Below are 23,399 nucleotides of genomic sequence, written 5' to 3'. Positions count from 1 at the left end.
TAGTTATTCATAAGCTCCAAATATGCACACAGACTGTTGCACAACAAAAAAAATCCTGGTGTGTCATTTAGCATTGAATTAATTTGACCCTTTTGTGCTTGATACTAAATCTTTTCATCAGATGCTGCATTTATCTGTCATCAACATGCAAATGACTTGGCTGGAGATCATTTGGCAATTTGCCACTTCGTGGTTTTTTTCTTTCTCTCTCCAGACAGAGGAATGTGATTCCATTTGTGGCTTATACTGCATCTGCTGTTCATAACAGGGTCTCACTGGCAGAGGGGAGACCAAAGGTTGATTGGGTGACCATTTTGTCGAGCACCACTTCAGTTCAACCAGCAAGAATGGCCCCGGGCTTCCCATCTTTAATCGTCTTGCCCTCTTCCTTTGACTTTCCTTTCCACAGACCCCTGCGCAGTTCCAATGAACCTCAGGAAGGCTAGGGGGGAAGCAATTTATTTTCTGACTGCCTATAATGCAGCCTTCTAGTTTCAATACTGAGTTAAAGCACTTCGGCTGGTTTCACTATCTTTACATCCATGCCGTTGTTTCTATTACTTGTCGGTTTTCCCCTCGATTTTGCCCCATCAACCTGCCTGTTTAACTTCTCCTGCTTAAAATCCTTCACATCATGTCATCTTTTATCCCTGCCTCGCCTTCCCCATATTCTCTGTGAGGTAATACAGTGGTGCAGCTGGCTTAATCCTGACCTTGGGTGCTGTCTCTGTGGAGTTTCCAAGTTCTCCCCAGCTTTCTTGCAGCTGTGCAGGTTTCTCGCCACACCTCTACAATAAGTTAGTTGGCCAGCCATTTGCCTGCTGTAAATTGCCCCTTGGTATGTTGGTGAGTGCTACAATCAAGAGGACACAATGAGGATGTAGGGAGGATAAGAAAAAAAATTGAATAAATATGGAATTAATACATGGTCAGCGTAGCGGTTAGCACTAGCAACCCAGATTCAAATCCGGCACTGTCCATAAGGAGTTTGTTCATTCTCCCTGTGTCTGCATGGGTTTTGTCCGGGCGCTCCAGTTTCCTCCCACCCTCCAAAACATACTGCAGTTGTAGGTTAATTGGGTGGCACAGGTTCGAGGGCCAGAAGGGCCTGTTATTATGTTGCTTGTCTAAAAATGAAATTATGTTCATAATTATGAGTGATTTGATGCACTTAATAGCCTGAATATGCCTGGGATTGTCTGATCTCTCGGAAGCTAAGCATAATGCACCATCAATAACTCCAAAAGACTAGAAGATAGGTAAACTGATAGGCTTTTATTAGCAATAGAATGGAGGTACGTTCATGCTGGTTGACTGTCCTGAACTGGGGTGGGGGCTGTGGGACAGTCACCTTTATTCAGGAGTCTGTGGGAGTAGTCACAGGTATGGTCAGCCAAAGGGGTGCATCCAGACAGTTAAACATACATACAGTGGTTGACAACATTCACCCCTTGTTCTAGAAAGAGTCCGGCAGGGTGAAGTGAATTAGGTGTTATTACAAATTAAGTCTTTCAGGTGGTCTGGTCTGCCGCTACGACCGTCGTAGTATTGAATCCCAGACAGTCTGGAACGCCTGTATGTAGTTGACAGTGTCAGCTTGGTGGATGCGTGGCGATGAGTCTGGCATTTCATCCACTGGGGCAAAATAGTTAACAATAGGTGAAGGTGGTAATGGTCTCAGGAACCCCTGAGGGCACCAGGTCCCTTCCAGAGACTGTGTCCTTGTGCCCATAAGTGTATGCCACATAGGAGATAGACCCTTTGGACCAGTGGGTCAGAATTATGGCTCCAGAGGAGGACCGGCCTTGGGGACATCAGCCAGGCTGGCAGCAGACTGTTGCAGACTTCCCAGGGAAGGAGAACATTCTTTCATGTGGAATGCCATTGGTGGCTGTACGTAGGACCGATCTGATTGAGTGAAGCATCTTTGGAAGGACATCTTGCCATTGGAAGACTGGAAGGCTTCTAGGGCTCGGAGGGTGGCGCTCTCCCTTTCTACCTGGCTGTTCCCTCGAGTATTGTAACTGGTGGTCCTACTTTGGGCGATGCCTCTGGCCAGCAGGTACTGGTGAAATACGTCTCATAAATGAAGAACCTGGTCACTAAGGATATAGCAGAGGTACCCAAACAGGGTGAAGAGATTGCATAGGCCCTTGATGACTGTGGCTGTTGTCATGTCCAAGCAACGGATGGTGAACGTGAAGCATAAGTACTCCTCAATGATGTTGAGGAAGTACATGTTGTGGTCAGAGGAGGGTAGGGTTCCTTTGAAATCAATGCTCAGGCACTCAAAGGGGTGGGTGCCTTTATCAGGTGCATTCTCTGTCTGGTCGATAAAAGTGCAGTTTGCACTCTGGACATACTTGGCAGTTTCTGGTCATAGTCCTGATATCCTCAATGGAGTAAGGCAATGATTGCGGGCTGCTTTGATAATGTGGAAGAACCTGGGTGGCAGAGGTCATTGTGGCACATGTTCCACGGGATAGAGCATCCTGGGGACTCATTGAGTTTCTCGGGCCGGTACATAATTCTAGGTGGTAAGTTCAATTCTCCACTGCAATATCATGTCGTTTTTGATTTTACCTCGCTGCTGATTGTTGGACATGAAAACAGCTGCACACTGGTCAGTCAGCAAGGTAAATTGTTTGCCAGCGAGGTAGTCTCTCCAGCTCCGTACCGCCTCGACTCTGGCTTGGGCCATGGATAGACATGTCATCAAGGGAATGGGATGGAGAATTGAAATGGGTGGCCCGAAACGTCAGCAATACTTGTTTGTTTTTTTTGAACGCTGAAAAGACCAGCTGAGTTCCTCCAGCAGGTCCATGTTTTTTATTTCTGAATGTCCTGCCGCTTGTACCTGTGCCTTTCAAAGACTGTGCCTTGGAATTTTTTCCTGCAGATACTGCAAAGAATATCCTACATTTTATTATCGTGTCCCTAATAATTTTGTGCGTCTCTCCCAGATACCTTCTCCACCTCCTCCACTCCAAGGAAACAAATCCAGCCTGCACTTAGTATCATTTATGTTGGTACGAACTGATTTTTGTTTTTATGAGGGTGGGAGGAGAAAACAGAAGAGATACTCGAGCATTTCTTTCAACCATTGTGTCACACATTCAGCAGACTATTTTCAATTGCTTCTAACCCTGGCAGAAAGTCACAAGAATTTCAGGCACTCTTTTGATCCAAGCTGCCTTGCTTTGAGGTATTGCCAGAGCCTGATCATTCTCTTTGCTTTCTGTTTCATCAGCCATGCATCTCCTCGGCCTGAATTGGCAGCTACAGCAAATTGACAACTACACATTTGAAAATGGCAAAGTGAAGACTCATACCTCGCCTACAAATGTTGTGACTGCAACTTCAGTTGATGGCGGTAAGGAAATTATCTGAAATTTGAAAAGTAAAATACAAAGGATAACAAAATAAGGATCTCGGATACATTCGAGTGGTTTGGAAGAACTAATTTGAAATACAATTGGAAACTGGATGAGTTTAATGCACAGTAGGGACCTGTTAAAATGAGCATAATGCCTGTCTCTCAGTCAGTGGAAGTATTGTGATTGAAGGCCGCGTGGGCCTGAAAGATCTTTCTGTTGGTTCTCTGCAGATGTCCATTCTGAAAGTCACTATTCAAGTAAAAAAAATCCCACTGTTAGCTTCTCTTTTGCACCGAGTTTACAATTAAATATAGAGGGGTAATTGACGTACAGCCACCAATCTTGGCACCTACCCCTGTGACCACAGGGGATGCTCCAGATGCACCCACACCTCCACCCTCACCACCATTCGGGGCCCCAAACAGTCCTTCCAAATGAAGTGACACTTCACTTGTGAATCTGCAAGGGTCATCTAAGGCATCCGGTGCTGCCATTGTGGAGAAATTAGGTGCAGACTGAGAGATTTGCTTTGTTGAGCATCCCATTCCCATACTGACTTGTCTGTCCATGGGCTTATGCACTGCACCCCCCCCCCCCCCGCCCACAAATTGAAGGAACAACACCTCATCTTCCATTTGGGCACCCTTCAATCGAATGGCATTCACACCGACTTCTCTCGCCCTCCAGTCTTCTTCCCCTGTCTCCTTTCCTCAAGTTATGTATCTCTCTCTCTCTCTTTCCTTTTCCCTCTGTCTCCTTTCACAGAGCCCAAATCAATTCTCACCTTTCCTCTTATCATATCTAATTAACACCTTTTGTCTGTTGGTCTAGACTCCTCCCCCTCTTACTCTACCCCCTTTCTCTCCCTAGTTTTTATTTCTGATTCCCTCCTGCTTTTTGCTCATATCTTGAGGAAGGGCTCAGGCCCAAAATGTCAGTAATATATCTTTACCTCCTATGGGCCCTGCAAGACTGGCTGAGTACCTCCAGCATTTCTGTGTTTTTAGCGCAACCACAGCATCTGCACACAGCCACAGAATTATCTCAATGGGGCACCAAACACTGCAGCTGTTGCAATCTGTAGCAAAATACAAATCAAACATCTGGAGGTCCTGATGTTGAGTCTCAATGTGAAACCAGACACCCCTCTGCCTTCACAGAAGCTGCTTGATCCATTGAGTTCTTCCAGTAGTTTTTTTTTTTTTTAATGCAGAATTATATCTTTTGACAGTCCAACTGCTCAAAACCCCAGCTCCATCATTTTAGATATCCTCTTTAACGTGGTGGGGTGATCACGCTGTAATAACTGAACTAAGGTACACATTCCGCCTTGTTCACATGTTGTTCTCCCCATCCCATCAGGCAGAAGATACACGAGTTTGGAAACACATGCCTGTGCTTTAAGAACCACTTCTTCCTGCTGTTTTGCAAACTCTCATTAATGAAAGATGGTACCTTGCACTCTTCAACACTATACCCTTCATTTGTGCCCGATCTAATACTATGCCCTGTACTTTGGTTAATTGAATCACTCAGCCCTGCACCTTTGTTATAATTCTTGCAAATTTGTTATTACATACACAGGTTGACTTATTTGGAAAGCAGGTTAAACAAAGTAAACAATTCAATTTAAAAAGGAACAGTATTGTATTAGTGTAACAGTATGTCAGTACTTAGATCACACTTGAGCCTTTGTAGAGGGCATGAAGCTATAACCTGGTGACACAACCAAAGTGTTTTAAAGAGGCCAGATCGCTTTGAGAAGTGACAAAAGAAACCAGGCATTCTACTTCTGATCTCACCTGACAATTAGAAATACACACGTGAGTGATGATAATATTCTTACTTGCTGGTGTAAAACAGGTACATGGGCAATAGTATAAATTAAATTTCCACAAGATGCCAAGATGGAGAAAGAGATATTAAATATAAATATAAAATAGGCGTGGCACAATTGGCGATCGGCTCCAGGGTTCAAATCCCGCGCTGTCTGTAAAACCCGTGGGTTTTCTCTGGGGACTTCAGTTTCCTCCCACTGTTCAAAAAATATCGGGTGGAGGTTAATTGTGTGTAATTAGGTGGCACACTCTCATGGGCCAAAATGGCCTGTTACCATGCTGTATGACAAAAAATAAATAAATAAAGAGAATGATTGGTAGGTAGATATTCACTGATGCAGTTAGTGCGAGAAAAAATGTGACATTTTAATGGGACTGACAGAACGTTTGGTTGTCCCAGAGGAGTTAATGATCAGGGTTAGTGTAGTGTCTGATAGCTGTTCTTGAATCTTAGGTGGGAGCTTGAGTGGAGGGGACATCCAGCATGCATCTGCTGGACCAAATGGCCTGCCTCTGTGTGGTTTGTTCTTTGTGTTAATTGTGGATGTTCACAGGAGACATTGTTGACAGTGATTGCCAAGATGACTGGAATCCAGGCTAGACTCAGCATAAAGATAATTGTAAAACCAGAAAATGCTGGAAATACTCAGCAGGACAGGGCGGCCATCTTAGGAGAGAGAAACAGAGTTAACATTTCAGGTCCAAAACCCTTTGTCAAACTGACCCTTCATGTTGTCTGACCTGCTGCGTGTTTACATCATGTTATATTTTATTCCAAACTTTTGGAATTTTCAGATTTTCTTCTATTTTAGTCCAATGCGTTGAAAACGACGAGGATCCAGGACACCCTGTTCCACCTGTTAACAACCAGAGCTCTTGTGGGGGGGAAGCACATTGAATCTCTGAAATCTTTAAACCACAATATACTACACAACATGGTTGTTTTTTTTGCTCGTGGCAAATAGTTTTCTAAATGCATTACAAAGGATATTCAGATCCTCTGCATGGCTTTGGGGTTAGAACAGGAAAATGGCACAAACTAGCTCGCTATCAGCAACTGGCATAATATGTTAAAAAAAAGTATCCTACGTTGTATTAATCAAGGCGCATCAACTATACAAATTGTGTGTAAAGTACAATTCTCGAGGCCAGGGAAGTCTTAAATGCCCCCAAGTGCACTACGTGCATCGGAATGATGCTTTTTAATTTAGAAATTGGAGCTCGGAATATAAATTAGGGCCTCGGATCAGAGGGTATGATGTCATCAGATCTTTCTTTGTTAAGTGAGCAATTTGTGACATTCCATCTTGATCTCCTCCCATTAAATAAACCAGTGATTATGCTACTTTATTGTTACATTTGATCCTTGACATTTTCCATTTGTTAGTTTTTACAAGCAATGTCAATTATCTAACCCCACGTTTTGAAAGCCAGCCTGAAGGTGTGCATCTTGCCCCCAAATAAGCCAGCTCATCGCAGTCAAATCGATTCTTGTGTCCTTAAATAGTAGGTTATTGGACTGAACACTTCGGCATTAGTGATATTTTACACATTAATTAGCCTTGTTGACATTTTATTATGCTAAAAGCCTACTGTATAATGGAATGTTACTGCACTAATAGCAATGTAAAATCTGATGCCAGGTTTAAAAAAATTGTAAAACAATTTTACTTGAAAGGACTTAACATCCTGACATTGCACTATCATACATCAGTGTGTGTGTGTGTGTGTGTGTGTGTGTGTGTGTGTGTGTGTGTGTGTGTGTGTGTGTGTGTGTGTGTGTGTGTGTGTGTGTGTGTGTGTGTGTGTGTGCGCGCGCGCACCCGCGCGCATGTGTTAATTTTTTTAACTTTAATGTATGTCTACACAACTTCAGACATACCAAATTCGTTTTTTTCTGCCGACTTGCCCAAGTTTGGGTGGAATAGCAACACCTGCTGCTTCCTTTTCCCCACTGCCCCTCCTGGGATTGCCACTGGCTGCCCTTTGTTGCATCCCGATTCCAACAGTGTGGCCTCGTCTTGGCCTGTGGTTATCAGCATATTTTCAACTGCAAAAGCATGCACTGCCTTGTCATGCGCCTCGGGCACAGTTGAAATTGACAGCAGGGCGTCAGAGCACCATTTGCATGCACTAGAATTTCTGGCTAAGAAAGCATTAAAAGGACAGTTCACTGATAGGCTGCTCCAACTGGATAGCAAAATATGGCAGCGTAATAACTTTCTGTTCTGTATATGCTAGCGTATAAGATGTGTCTGAACTTTAAAAATTTCATCCCAAAACAGGGGTCATCCTATATGCCAAGTATAATATCAGAACCTAAACAGCAAAGTCTCAGCTCTCCCACAACAAGTATAAAATCCAAACCTTAACAACAAAGTGTCAGCGCTCCCTCACACTAAGTATAAAATCTGAACCTTAACAACAAATTCTCAGCACTCTCCCACACCAAGTATAAAACCTGAACCTTAACAACGAAGTCTCAGTGCTCCGCCGTGCCAAGTATTCAATCCAAACCTTAACAGTGAAGTCTCAGCGCTCCCCTGCGCCGAGTGGAAAATGCAAACTTTAAAAACGAAGTCTCAGCGCTCCCTCACACCAAGTATAAAATCCGAACCTTAACAACGAAGTGTCAGCACTCCCTTACACTAAGTATAAAATCCAAACCTTAACAAAGAAGGGTCGGTGCTTCCTCACACTAAGTATAAAATCCGAACCTTAACAATGAAGTCTCGGCGCTCCCGCACACCAAGTATAAAATCTGAATCTTAACAACGAAGTCTCAGCGCTCCCCCCACCAAGTATAAAATCTGAACCTTAACAACGAAGTCTCAGCTCTCCACTGTGCCAAGTATACAATCCAAACCTTAACAGTGAAGTCTCAGCGCTCCCCTGCGCCAAGTGGAAAATGCGAACTTGAACAACGAAGTCTCAGCGCTCCCCCACGCCAAGTAGAAAATGCGAACCTTAACAACAAAGTCTCAGCGCTCTCCCCATGCCAAGTAGACAATCCAAAATTTAACAGCGAAGTCTCAACACTCTCCCACGCGGTCTGACTGCCGTCAGCTCTGCACAAACTTGAAACCACCTGTTAAAGGAGCCGGTGGTGGTTTATTTTAAAATGTAATAATAAAATTTCAACTTTTTCTGGGAAATTTGCTGTTAAAATGTTGTGACAGCATCACTCCATTGGTCAGTGGGATGCTTGGTAAAGGGCTACTGGAGCAGCAAGACTTGGGGTACAGCAAGTAAACCTACATTTTGGGTGGAAATTTAAGAGTTGTCTTATGCACAAGTTGTCTTTTATAACTCGGCATAGTCAGTAATTATTATCAGCACATCGTTTCACTTGGCAGAAATAAAGGCAGAACAGATTTGACATAAATGCTGAAAATCTTTCTTATTCGCAGACAAAATGATAAAGAGTTTAATTTCATCCAATATTTGAATGATTGTTTATAACGCTTTATCAGAAAGGGACAATTACTGATCTCAGCCTCTTCCATTTTCTGGGTGAGGCTCTTCTTCTTCCTTCTTTGGCTTGGCTTCGCGGACGAAGATTTATGGAGGGGGTAAAAAGGCTAAACGCATACTTAAGGACCAACACATCATATTCCTCCTGGACAGCCTTAAACCAAATGACATGAACATTATTTGTTCTAATTTTAGGTAACTGCCACATCCACCTGATTCCACTCTTTCCATCTCTTTACCAACTCCTGTACTCAGTGTTTTCCCCCTCTCTCTAACTTTTCTTCCATACCCCTTTTCCAAATGGTTTCTCCCTCTCACATCTTCAGTCCTATTATCTACCACCTCTGGGGCCCTTCCCCCGGCTTTGTCACCCCTTTATATATGTCATTTCACCTATTTCATCTTAGTTGATAAAGATTTCAGACTGAAACATGGACTGGCCATTTCTATCCATCATGAGTTCCTCCAGCAATTCTTTGTCAAATGCAAAACAAAATTGGTTTTTAATGCTGAAAGGCAAGTCCATTCTGGCAAACTCATTAGGAGGCAAAGTTTCTGTCAACAGTTTTAATGGAGAAAGGTGGAGAAGCATCAAGAAATTAACAGAAGGAAATTTGTCTCTATTCTCATTTAATTTTTGGAACAGACGGCACTTGAGCCTTAGAACCATAGAACACATGACAGAAACAGGCCCTGCGGCCCATGTCTGTGCCTAACTATTATCCTGTCTTGTCCCCATCCACCATTCCCATCCACATACCTATCCAATTTCATCATTTCAGCTAGGAGCTCATTCCACTCTCTTCATGAAGATCGTCCCAACGTTTTCTTTAAACATTTCATGTTTCAGCCTTAACCCATGTCCCGTTGTTCTTATCTAATTAGGGGCAGCAAAGTTGGTGCGGCGGTTAGTGTGACACTATCACAGCACCAGCACCCTGGGTTCAAATCTGGTGCTGCTGTAAGGAGTTTGTACACTCTCCCCACGACCGTGTGGGTTTTTTCTGCGTGCTCCGGTTTCCTCCCACCTTACAAAAAAACGTACCAGGGTAGTAGGTTGAAAGTAAAACATGAAAGGCTGCAGACACTGCAATTGATTTTAGAAAAGTGTAACGCTGGAGAAACTCAGCAAGTCAAACAGTGAACTGTATATAGCAAAGATAAAGAAACATAACCAATGTTTCGGGCTTGAGCCCTTCATCAAGGGTTGTAGGTTAATTGGGGTGTTTGGGCAGCAAGGGCTTGTGGGCCGGAAGGGACTATATGTCTAAATTTAAACAAATAAATCAGATGGTGTTTTATAGACAAATTGTGTAATATAGAGAAGACCACAAAAACAAAGAAAATTACAATCTTAAACAAGAGAGCATCATTTTTTTTTACAAGGGTGAAGTCCATTTAAGACTCTAATAACAATAGAAAAGAAACTCCTTGAATCTAGAGTTTGTGTTATCAATCACATGTATTTTCTGCCTGATGGAAAGGGGGAGGAGAGAATATGATTGGGGTGGAATGTGAACTTTAATGTTTCAAACTTTGAGGTTTCTTAAAGTAATTTGATTTGTCAGCCTTTAGCCATTCTTTGTGGCTTCGCCATGCAAAAGAATTGTCATCCTCTTCTTTTCTGCTCCTCATTAACAATGCCTGGTCCAGTTTCACCTGGATCATTGTCGAAGATAATGAGATTTCTGCCATCACTGAAACTTGCTATGTAAATGGTGCAAATATAAAGGGAAGGGAGTCGACGGCAGCTCTTTAAAGTTTTCCTTTAATTTACGAGGGTGAATTATCATTTCCTTTCCTTCACTCAGCGCCAGCTTTCTTGCCAACACGGAGACCTTGTCAGCTTCTAACTCCAATGGTATGAGTAATATCCAAGCTGCCTGTCTCCAACAAACCACATCCTCGGGTGAGGCGTGTTTTCCGAGGCTATTCCCGTGCAACTAAACCTCAGAGTGGTTGGAAGCCATGATTAGAGCTGTTCCCATGGCACCAATCCAGGATGTACAGATATATGACACTTGAACTATCCAAGTGGGAGATCTAACAAGAAGATACTTCCTGGTAGAGAAGCAGATCGATAATATAAATTGAAAGATCTGAGAAATGTACTGTTCTGTTATGGAAAAATTAAACGTTGGGGAAAAATGCAGTCCGTAAATTATCCTTTCCCTTCAATTATTTCAGGGAGTTCCAAGCAAAATAGTTCTGATTTGCTATTTCGCCTTTTTTTTCTAAACCGCCACATTAGCAGTTTAAACTACAGCAAATTTTTGTGTTAGTCTGTGGTGGCGATGAATATATACACAAAAACAGGACCTTCAGACTACAGAGTCCGTATTAACTATCAAACATCTGTTGATGCTGATTAACCCTGATCCTGCATTAATGTGGTTTTCTGCTCAGTATTTTCTTCTCCTCTCCGCCCAGATTCTACCACACGCTGATGCACTAGAAACAATTTACAGTGCCCAATTAACTCCCCGATTTATACCCCTTTGGGATGTAGGGAAAAACCAGAGCACCTGGTTATTCAGGCATTTTACACATACCTGAAACACTGGTTAAATATCTTTTCCTCCTATGGACTTGCAAAACCTGCATAACTTTTGTGTTTCACTCTCCACAAACATCAAACGGAGCAGCCCGGTGGGCGTAGCGGTTAGCGCAATGTCTTTACAGCGCCAGCGATCAAAACCAGGCCTGGGTTTGAATCCCGCACAGTCTATAAGGAGTTTATACATTCTCCCCATGTCTGCGTGGGCTTTCTGCATGAGTTGTCTCCTGAAGCTCCGGATTCCTCCCACCCTTAAAACCTACCGGCGTGTAGGAATCCGCCACTGTCTATAAGGCAGGGGTGTCAAACTCAAATTCACGGAGGGCCAAAATTAAAAACTTGGACTAAGTCGAGGGCCGAACTAAATATTTATTGAAATTTTTCAACAACATCTGCATGTTTTCTCTTCTTTCAACATATGTAATGTTAAATTTTAGGATATAACTTTAGGAGGATAATGTTACAGGTCAGGAGTACATAGCTCAAGTTCACCATTTGCTTGACCTGAGGGAAACATATTTGGTCCCTGTGGAGATGTAGTCAGCATTCACAGGCTGTGTCCATTTTGGCCTGCATCAGGACTCAGCATTTCCTGCTCACTCCTCAGGCTCTAGGCCTCTATTCACCCTCGACCCACCATCCCTCTACCTGACCAGTCCTTTACCCAACCTCTACTCACCCCTCACTCCACTCGCTCTGCCTCTACCCACCCCATCCTATACATGCCCCTCTACTGCCTCTCCCCTCAACCTGTTCCTCCCTCTACCCATCTCTCACCCTCTAACCACCCCTCCCCTACTCGCCCTGCCCTTCCCCTTTTATCTCTTCCCTATCCACCACTCCTTCTACTCATCCCTCCCTCTAACTGCCCCTCGCACCACCATAACTTCCCCTGCCCATTACCCCTCACCTACACCCTCTGCCCACCCCTGCTTACCCACCCACTCAGGCCCAGCGCGCTGCCGATCAGCCTTTGCGGACAGACACCATCTCTCTCTTCACGTGCAGGGCTGAACCAGCCGTCCCTGGGGTCCGCGCAGGTGCAAGCGCTGAAGGCCGTGGCAACCGTGAGAAGTGCGCTCGCGCTGTGGAAGGGCCGTCCGGTGCCAGTCACGCGGGCTTGCGCTGCCCAGGGGCCGTGCGCAGCCTGCCATGCCCGTCGCGCCGACAGGAAATCACAGGCGCTCGCCCATCCGCCGCACCGCTCGACAGGTGGGAGAAGTGACTGGTTGTGCGGGGAGCCTTCCAACTGGCTTGCCAGCTGATGACATCGACAGACTTCTCGTGTTACAATTTCTCGTGTTACAATGGGGAAGGATGTGCAATGAAGGGGGAGGATGGTGGGGGTGACATTACCAAAAAAACAGCATCGGTTCTCGCTGCAGGGCGGGCCACCTCTAATACATTTTTGAAATGATCTTGCGGGCCAGAGTTTGACGTGTGCTGTAAGGGGTTTGAATCTTTTTGCCCGTGTCCTTGTGGGATTTTTTTTTCCAGGTGCTCCGGTTTCCTCCCTCGTTCCAAAGATGTACAGGAGATTGGTCACAGGATGTGACACAGCCTTGAGGGATGGAAAGGCCCTGTTACTGGGCTGTCTCTTTAAATTACAAAAAAAAATGACAATCTGTGTAAACCTATTTCACAATCAACCTGACCCTTCCCTACCTCACACCCAAAACCCTTCATTTTCCTTACATTCATGTGCCAATCTAAGATTCTTTTAAGTTTCCCTATTGTACCATCCTCCATCACCACCCCCGGCAAAGCATTCTCAAAACCCACCACTCTCTGTGTAAAAAAAATGCCTCTGACATCTCCCTTAAACTTTCCTCCACTCACATTGAATGGATGTCCCCTGCGATAGGCCATTGTTGCTCTGGGAAAAAGGTGCTACCTGTCCACTTCATTTACGCCTCTCATAATCTTATCTTTTCTTTGGCTTGGCTTCGCGGACGAAGATTTATGGAGGGGGTAAAAAGTCCACGTCAGCTGCAGGCTCGTTTGTGGCTGACAAGTCCGATGCGGGACAGGCAGACACGATTGCAGCGGTTGCAAGGGAAAATTTGTTGGTTGGGGTTGGGTGTTGGGTTTTTCCTCCTTTGCCTTTTGTCAGAGAGGTGGGCTCTGCGGTCTTCTTCAAAGGAGGTTGCTGCCCGCCAAACTGTGAGGTGCCAAGATGCACGGTTTGAGGCGTTATCAGCCCACTGGCGGTGGTCAATGTGGCAGGCACCAAGAGATTTCTTTAGGCAGTCCTTGTACCTTATATACCTCTATTAAATTGCCTCGCACTCTCTATCACTCAAAAGAGAAAAGTCCCAACTTGCTCAACTTTTCCTTATAAGACATGTTTCTCCTGATATATCCTGTCCAGCCCAGCACACTTGTCTATCCTAATTTTTTTTAAAGCTCCCACACTGTACCTTTCTTAATCTCAACATACTCCACAACACATTATCCTGTTCTATGGTAATTTCACATTCATCAAGGTGCCTTTTCTTGGTAAACACCACCGACACATTCATTGGGGACCTCCCCTACATCCCTGCAGGGACATTGTCTCTGAACAGTCCTTAGGCCATTTCATGTCAGGCCTCTTCCTGGAGGCTGGCTACAAGAGTGGATTGAAAACTTCAAACTTACCTTTCAGACAGCAGCCCTCTGGAGCCGATGGAGGTGGGGCGACTGGTGCCATTGCGCCACCCACCATAAATATGTGGCAGAACAATGGCTGTCTTCCCTACCCATAATCCCCCAAGCAGCTGGAAAACTCTGCAGTTCCCAGAACAATTCCAGCTGTGTGGGGGATTATGGGTAGGGAAGATGGCCATTGCTCTGCCGCATTTTGAGCCACAGAGAGCAACCCCGAAGGCTGAAGTGGCCCGGTGGGGCTGTCACAGCCTGCACTGGCCGTCCCCTGACAGCCCCCACTGGCTCCCGTTGCCCTGACGGTCCCTGGTGCCCCAACAACTCCCGCCACTCTCACTGCCCCGACGGTCACTGCTGCCCCGACGGCTTCCACCAGCCCCCACTGACAGCTCCTGCTGCCCCAACGGCTCCCACCTGCCGCCCCTGCCTCGGAGGGAGAGGGGTGAATGGGGAGATGAATTGCGGGCTGACAGTATCATCATCTCACCACTAACTAGCCGCTTGTTGCGGCTGTACATTCAGGTCAGGTGGCAGAGCGCAGTGCTCCACCGATCATCCTTCCTCAAGAAAGGTCGGAATCGGCACCACGGAGCCGGCCGCAGCACATTCAGGAAGGTACATCTTTAGCCATAAGGATGAAGAACCTCAGCCTTTACAGACTTTTTCCCTGCTTGAAAGTGCCTCTACACTCAGTCCAGTCATCCTTCTGCTCCTCACATATGTTTTAACGCCTTGGGGGCTTTCCTTAATCCTACTTGCCAAGATCTTATATTCTCTTTTGGCTCTCCGTGTTCCTTCCTGGCTACCTTATAATTGTCAAGAGCTCTTTCTGACTTTTGCTTTCTAAACCTTCTTCCAACTGATTAACTGTTCCACCTCTCCTTTCAACTAGGATTCCTCATAACAAGGAAGTGGGGTCTTTGGCTCAGCTCGTACATGACGACTAAGCCCGTCCCATTTTTTTTTAAATATTTTATTTAATCAACATAATAACAAACAGTAATATAAGCTAGTCCCATGTGATTGTATATGGCCCATGTCCTACTGAACCTTTCCTATGAATGCACCTGTCTAGATGTCTTTTAAACATTACAATGACATCCACTTTGACCACTTATTATGGCCACTCATTCTATTTTTCACTACTCCCCCTGAAAAAGTCCCTTGGGTCCCTTTTAAATTTTATCCCTCTCACATTAAATCTATGCCCTCTAGTTTTCATCTCCCCCACCCTGGGAAAAAGACTGACTATTTACCTTCCCGTGCCCCTCGTGATTTTATAAACCTTTGTCATTTCCCATCAGCCTTATAAACTCCAGAGAGAAAAGTCCCAGCCTTTCTCATGGTAATAGCACTGCTGTACCTGCTATAAGAGCAACGTTTCCATAACTGCTTGAACAACAGAACTGCAGTATATGTAAAACAGCAATGCTAAAGGGACTGCTATCATTGAGGTAAAACTGCCACAAGACTCGCACCACCAGGACCAGAAACAGCTGCTTCCCCCTCCACCATTAGTCTCCTCAACAACAAACTCAATCAGGGGCTTATTTAAGGACTCTTACTTTTGTACTTTTTTCTCTGTATTGCAGTCAGTTTCTTTATTTGTTTACATGTGCACATTAAGTCAGATTTTTTTGTGTGTGTTGCTTTATTAGTGGTAAAGCTTCAAAAAAAAACATAAGATAGACAATTCCCCTGAGCTGAACAGGATATATCAGCATTCTCTGTAGTCGACTCCAACTATCTGGACATTGCACCCGACAGGCCAATGCATGTTTTAATTGCCTGTAGAGTTGGGCTGATGCAGCTTTTAACATTGAAGCCATTCTGTGTCCTGGATTACGGTGCCCACTTTCAGCATCCCAGGCCGAGGGCTGCGGGCTCTGATGAAAGGTCAGATCAGCACAGAGAGACACTTCCCTCTGAGAAGGAGGAGAGCCAGAGGGAAACCATGGAAGTGGACCAGGGCAGGGTTCCATAGACAAAGCTGGTTTCTGGGAGCCAGATAGGAAGACCAGGATTTAGGAATTACTTTTGAAGAGCAGGGTTCCCAAATGGGGTTCGGGGCACTGACAGCTTCCTAATGCTTCAGAGGGTTTAGAACCAGGGGTCAGGTTCACTGCTGGGCAGGACAGTAGGCCATGAGGTTATGGAGGCACAGGAGGTGGCGACATCAGACAATGTCTCTGAACGGACTCTCTTCATAATTTAGTGGACTACTAATAAGTCACCTCTCATCCTTCGTGACTTTGGTATGTTTTTATGAGATCCCTTCTGCTTCTGAATGCCACCAAGTATAGTTCCAGATGACTCAAACTATCCTCACAGACTATCCCTCCCGTTTACAGATCAATCTGGTAAACCATCTCTAAAGCCATTTCTCAAGCAAGGAGACCAGAACTGCACACAGTACACCAGGTGCAGCATCGCCAGATCCCTGTACAGTTGTAGCAGACCCTCCCTGCTCTTAAATTCAATCTATATAGCACTAAAGGCCAATATCCTGGCACGGTTGGCATATCGGTTAGTGCAACGCCTTTACAGCACCAGCGATTGGGACCGGACTGGAGTTCAAATCCTGTGCTATCTGTAAGGAGTATGTCCATTCTCCCCATGCCTACATGGGTTTTCTCCAGGGATCTGGTTTCCTCCCACTGTTCAAAAGATACAGGGGGTGTAGGTTAATGGGGTGTAAATTGGGCACGAACTTGTGGGCCGAAATGGCCTGTTACCATGCTGCATGTCTAATTTTTTTTTTAAATCCCATTTTCCTTCTTGATTTCCTGCTACACCTGCAAACTGATGTTTTGTTATTCTTGTAGATGTACTCCTGGGTAGTATGATTAGTGTAGGGGCTAGCACAACACTGTTACAGTGCCCAGTGATCTGCTGTCTAATCCAGCACTGTCTGTAAGGAGTTTGTACATTATCCCTTTGTCTGAACGGGTTTCCGCCACCCTTCAAAACATACTGGTGGTGTAAGTTAATTGGGTGTAATTAGCTGGCACGGGCTCGTGAGCCAGAAGGGCCTGTTATTGAGGTCTCTCCGCACAACTGAATGCTGCAGCTTTTAACTGTATAAATAATAGTCCAGTTTACCTTTTCCCCACCAAAATGGATGACTTCACATTAACCAATGCGTACTCCGTCTACCAGACATTTTTGCCCACTCATCATCTATATCAGGTCTTATATCTATATCATCTATATTCAGTTAGTGTGACCAGCAAACTTAGATACGCTACATTTGATTCACTCCTCCAAATCATTTATGAATATTTTGAACAATTGTGGGCCAGTACCAATTCCTGCAGCACTTCACTAACCACTGATTGACAATTAATCCCAACTCTCTGCCTTTTGTTGGTTAACTATTCCACTATCTCTTCTAATATGCAGAAATTGAAAGCCTTCTAGAAATCTAAGTATGCCACATCTACCCGTTCCCCTCTATACATTGTGCTCATTGCATCCTCAATGAACTCTCGTAAGTCAGTTAAACGTGACCTGCCCTTCTTGAAATCATACTGCGCCTACCTGAGGGAACAACTTCTCTCCAGATGGCTCACTATTTTTTCCTTAATGATAGCTTCAAGCATTTTCACAAATACAGATGTTCATCTAACTGGCTGAGAGTTACCTACCTTTTATCTACCTCTGTTTTTAAACGGTGTCATTAGATTTGCTGTCTTGCAATCTACCAGGACCTGTCCAGAGAATTTTGGAAAATTATCACAAATATATTTTCTAAAACTTCTGCTATTTCTTTCAGGATCCTGGGATGTATTTTATCAGGTCTACAAGATTTTTGAATGCCAGGATTGCACCTGCTTCTGCGGGCTTCTGGCAGCTCGTTCCAAATACTGACCATCTCTCTGAGTGAAAACGTTTGCCCATCAATTCCCTGTTTAATCTCTGTCCTCTCACTTTCAATCGATGCCCTCTAGTTCTCCAATCATCTACCCTGGGAAAAGAAAAGTGCACCTCATAATCACCCGTCAGCCTCCTCCACACCAGCCTATCTAACCTCTCCATTACCTCAAGCCCTCTTGTCTCAGCAAATTGTGAACCTCAAACTGACCATTAAAACTATCAGATTATTGTTATGATATGTGTTCCACCAATATCCTTTGTAGGAGCAAAGTACCAAAGTTGTCTTGTTTTCTATAACAAATTTCATGGTATGGTTGACTCTCAGTGCAGTTTTCAGTTGCCAGCAAAAATGTTTTTGCTCTATCCCTTTGAACTTGAACTACCAAAGATGTCCAGCTTCGATTTGTGAAAGCCACTGAGATGTTTTTATATCTCTCTTGTATTTACCCATACTCCACTGATCCTTTTGGAAGGCAATACAATGGGAAGACACCTCACGTCAAATATTCCAGAATTATGCTTGTGCAGAAATTGCAACAAAATGTTACCTGAGCTCTAATTGAATTTAATTAGCCACGGTAACAGGTCCTTCCAGCCCCAGTTAACCTATGGGCCCCAGCTCATTTTTTGAAGGGTGGAAGGAAACCAGAGCAACGTACAAACTCCTTAAGACAGCGCCAGATTTGCACCCAGGTTGCTGGCGCTATAATAGCATTGCGCTAGCCCTAATTGCCTCCCCTAAATGTTCAATTTTGAACCAATGTTCCTGATGAAATCTTATGCTGAAGTTTTGTTTGAAAAAAGATGTAAATGTAATCGAGTGAAATCAGGAGGAGGTAATGGCATGAGAAGAGTATGTTTCAGAACTGGTAGAAAACTGCTGGAAAATTTCACTCAGTGATATTTTGGCATGATGTTAGCTGCAAATTACCTCAGCAAAACTAAGTTGGAATTTAACTACAATTACATTGCAATATTCCAACTCTATTTGTCATTTTAACCTTTCTTGAAAGTTATAGTCCATTTGATTTCACAGAAGAGAACTCTTAATACGTTTTAAATTAAAACAGAGTATCATTGGTGTCCTGTGGATTTTCATAATTAAGTGAAATTAAGCTTGGCCTTTTCTCTAGAAACTTTTATTTTTATATTTATGAAACGCAGTGGATAAGAATGGTTCTTTCAGATCATTTTGGGGGGATGGAGTACTCCTATTGTGAGTGATTGATCAGGAGTAATAATGTGAGTTAACTGAACAGCATTCTTTCAGAATCAACAGTTTCTGTAGTCATCTCACCAGAGGCAGGTCCAAGGCATTCCATGTTCATTACATGTAAAATTCCATTTATATTGATTAAGTGGATGGTTCTCTCTGCTTCCTGACATGTTAATTAGTGTCACTTACAACGCAAGCAATGAAGATTCTCAAATCATTTTGGAGTCTGTGAAAACCTTTCAGCTTCACTAATTTTCAGATCAGCATTAAAACATTTTTTTTTTCTTGGATGTAGCTGGAATCTTTCCCTGGATGATTTATTATTAACACCAAAATTGTTAATTAGAGCATTTTTGCATGCAATTTTTCAACCTGTAAATGTGATTTGACAGAGTTATTCTGCATTCTCTGAGAAGCATAGCTTGTCTCAACTCTTGTCCCGATTCCATAGGGGCAGAGCTATTTTTGCTCTTGAATCTGGGTTATTTGATTACCTGAATGCAGAAACAAAGTGTGGTTTGTAGGCAGCAGGGTGCAAAGGGAAACAGAGGATTTCCAATGTTGCAATTGGACCTCTCAGCTTTCTGAAACCTGAGCCCAATCCCTCTAAGGCAGCCCCTCAGGATCAAGAATGAATGACTTCTGATTTGGTGGTTTCCAAGATGGCTATTGAGGCCACTGTGAGGCCACCAGGCCCTTTGAATGGGGGAGGAAGTTTGTGACAGGTTGGCAATTGATCCAGCTCCTTAGGGCTGCTGGATGCTCCTCATGGATTGACGAAGTTCTTAATATCCTCATCTGTGATCCCTTGCCAAGTTCCCAGGAGTCAGACAAACACAACAAAATAGGAACATGCATAAGCCACTAAGCTCCTCAAGTCTACCATGTAATTCAATCTGATATGACGGATCTTTTCCCAGACCCCAACTCCTCCTCAATGCCAATTATGCGTAGCTCTCATTTCCCTGGTCTTTCAGAAAAAAAACCCAAAGATCTACCCTCCAGGGTAGAGAATTCCAAAGATTCACCACCATCTGCTCAAAGAAATTCCTGTGCTCCTCAGTTTTAAATGACCACCCCTCATCTTGCCACTCTACCTACTTCCCCTTTGACAAGATGATGTTGCATTTAAGTTCGTGGGAAACAGGTCTTTCAATTCTCAAGGAGGATCTGATTACATCCTTGATTCTTTTCCTCTATCCACAACAAGGCTTGGAATAGAATATCAAGCCTCCACTAGATGAAGTTAGTCCAAGAAGGATATCATTTAATATGTGCTAACCAGATGACTCCAGGAGAAACTGCAATTCAATGCCACAACAAAACAACAATAGGGAAGAAAATCTGTTTTTGGATTCAATGGTCAGGAACCAAAGACATAGCTGTGAGATTTTAGTTTTCCTGAACTGTTGACTTTTTTTGGTGGACCTAAAAGTAATATTACATTTCATATCATCAAAAATCAATTATCCTACTTCGTGGGAGATTATTTACAACATTTGTTGAGTCTAAGGTGATGGATTCATGCATGAATGGGAGCTGATTGTGTATATTATCAACACCACACACAGTGATCCCAGGACACATGTCTGCCTGGCTACCAAGCATCTAAATCTAACCTAAGAAAATAAGGCAAGTAAAATTAAAATGACTTGAAGCAAGTTCCCCCCACCTCCTGCCCCAACATTTCTTTAATGGCAACAGTGCCTGGAAAAAAAGATCACTGGAATTTACTTTTCCCTTGCTTTCACAAAGATATCAGATTATACAATTATTGCATGTTTGCTTGTTTTAGAATCTTGCCAGTGAAATCTGGTAAAATGCACATGTTTAATTTACAAGAGTTCAGACAAAAGTTTCAGTCAATAAGATTTAAAGTAAACACAGCTCCTGACATGTTTACCCTAAAATTCCATTTCTCATGTTTTTCTGTTTGGACCCTGATTGGTTGACTGATGATTGGCATGAATAATCTTGGAATTGTTCTGGAAATGTTTCAAAATGAGTCTTGCAGTGTTTGGAAATCCTATTCTAATGCAATAGAATCAAAACCGACCCGCATCTTAACGAACACTTTGAGCAATTGATTTAAGGTTATAATACGGCAGTGAACGATAAGTGCTTCAGATTATCAAACAAATAAAAGTAAAGGAATGGACTCCTGTGTAATGTGATAGCCACGACCATCACTTACGAGCCGTAACTATTTGCTCACAGTTCCCACATGGTTCTAGCCCTACTGGGAAGAGTGTAGAATGGTTGGCTGCAGGATACAAGGCCAAGACTGAACAATTATGATGAATGAATATTCTGCTTCACAGCTTTAAGGAGACGTGGATCTACTGATGCTGAACCAGCCGCAACAGTTTGAAGGGGGTAGAAACAGGTGAAGATCAGACAATCTAGGGATTCTTCTTAAACCCAACACTTTATAAGCTTGCCATTCAGAGTGGTAGGTAATGGTAAAAATGTCCCATTATTGGCATGAAATACTATATTTAGAAAATAACATACTTTGACTTCTGTCTACCGTTTGTCCAGCGCCTCTCACAGAGACCTACAGCACCTGGTGTTCCTAGGTGGTCTCCCCTCCAAAGTACTGACCAGTCCTGTACCTGCTTAGCTTCCGAGATCAGACAATCCCAGGCGTATTCAAGCTATTTAGGTCCTATCACAGCATGGTTCAGTGAATAAATAGACTGTTGGGGCAGGATGGCCTCTCATTACAGTGGCTGTACTCAGAAAAGTCAATGTCTCTGGAAGTTTTCTTATTTCAGATGATTCTTACGTGCACAGAAGCGGTGGAGTGAATCCATAGGTTTGCAGATGCCACAAAGATTAGAGGTGTTGTGGATAGTGTAGAAATCTGTTGCAGAGATTCCAACAGGAAAAAGACGTAATGCAGAGTTGGGTGGAGAGATGGAAGATGAAGTTCAGTACAGAGAAGTGTCAAGTGATGCGGTTTGGAAGGTAAAACTTGAGAGCAGAGTATGTGGTCAATGGCAGGATTCTTAACTGTGTGGAGGAACAAAGGGATCTTGATCCTTGAGGGATCAAGCCCATAGATCTCTCAAGGTTGCCAGGCAAGTTGATAGGATGGTTAAGAAGGCATATGGTGTGCTGGTTTTCATTCATCAGGGCATTGAGTTCAAAAGCCATGAGGTAATGTTGCAGCTTCATACAACTGGTTAGATCACACTTGGAGTATTTAATTTTTTTAAATTTGGACATACAGCACAGTAATGGGCCATTTTGGCCCATGATCCCATGCTATCGTATTTGCACCCAATTGACCTACACCCCCGATATGTTTCGAACAGTGGGAGGAAACTGGAGCGCCCGGGTAAAACCCACGCAGACCCGAGGAGACGCATGCAAATTCCTTACAGACAACATGGGATTCAAACCCCTGTTCCGATCGCTGGCACTGTAAAGGAGTTGAGCTAACTGCTACAGAAGGAGCATATCACTGCATAAATTAACCAATTGCCACCCTGTCATCACTTCCTCCCCCATTCAAAGAGGCTGGTGTTTCCACAGTAGCCTTATTAGCCATCTTGGAATCCACCAAACCAGAGGTCATTCATTCTTGAACCTGTTTCATATACAGTTCTGGTTGCCTCATTACAGGAAACATATAGATAGCTTGGAGAGGGTGCAGATGTGATGCAATTTACCAAGATGTAGCCAGGAATGGAGAACATGTCTTATGAAGCAAGGTTGACCGAGCTAGGGCTTTTCTCTTTGGAGCAACGAAGGATGAGAGGAGAGCTGTTGAGCGATCTAAGATTATGAAGTACATCCAGCACCTTTTTTTACCTGAAGCAACAATTGCAAATATCAAAGGACAACTGTTTAAGTTGAGTGGAGGAAGGTTTACGGAGATGAAAGAGATTTTCTTTTATACACTGAGTTATAGGTGCCTGGAATGCTGGAGTTGTGGTGGAGGTGGGTCCAATTGGAACATTTAAAAGACTCTTGGATAAGCACATGGATTTAAGGAAAATAGAGGGTTACAGCTGTGTGATAGGGAAGTGTTAGATTGTTATCAAGTAGATTTAGAAAAGGTTGGCACAACAATCTGGGCTGGAGGGCCTATTCTGTACTGCAATGTTCTATGTTCTAGAATGGTAAATTCCACATTCCTGGACAGCCTAATTGAAATTACAAATGCAGCTCAATATCAGAATGCGTCTTAAAAAGGCGAACGAGATTCAAGAGCAAAAGAATCTTAATCAGTGTTGTGTAGATTTTATTTGCTCTTGTGAAGTTGTTGATATTTGCAATGCTGGCATTTATGCCTCTGGCAAGCCTCACTGAAGTGATGCTGGACTGCCATTTTGAAGCCATTGCCTGCTTAACAGAATGACTTGCTGGATTACTTCATACAACATGAAGGGTGAACAAGGTGATGT

The 23,399-nt window shown here is 43.7% G+C and overlaps 1 protein-coding gene across 17 annotated transcripts in view; it reads left to right on the top strand.

Moving 5' to 3' along the window:
• The window catches only part of LOC138764513 (teneurin-3), a 4,541,667-nt gene that overhangs the window by 4,333,457 nt on the left and 184,811 nt on the right, over window positions 1-23,399 (top strand). For all 17 annotated transcript variants that reach the window (XM_069940598.1, XM_069940580.1, XM_069940589.1 and 14 more), the window contains one exon: window positions 3,251-3,373. In XM_069940598.1, coding sequence (XP_069796699.1) covers window positions 3,251-3,373 — 123 coding nt within the window. The remainder of the gene's footprint in view (window positions 1-3,250; window positions 3,374-23,399) is intronic.

Source organism: Narcine bancroftii, chromosome 1, assembly GCF_036971445.1.
Source record: "Narcine bancroftii isolate sNarBan1 chromosome 1, sNarBan1.hap1, whole genome shotgun sequence".
NCBI classification, from domain to species: Eukaryota; Metazoa; Chordata; class Chondrichthyes; order Torpediniformes; family Narcinidae; genus Narcine; species Narcine bancroftii.
This window is presented reverse-complemented; position numbering and strand designations above follow the sequence as displayed.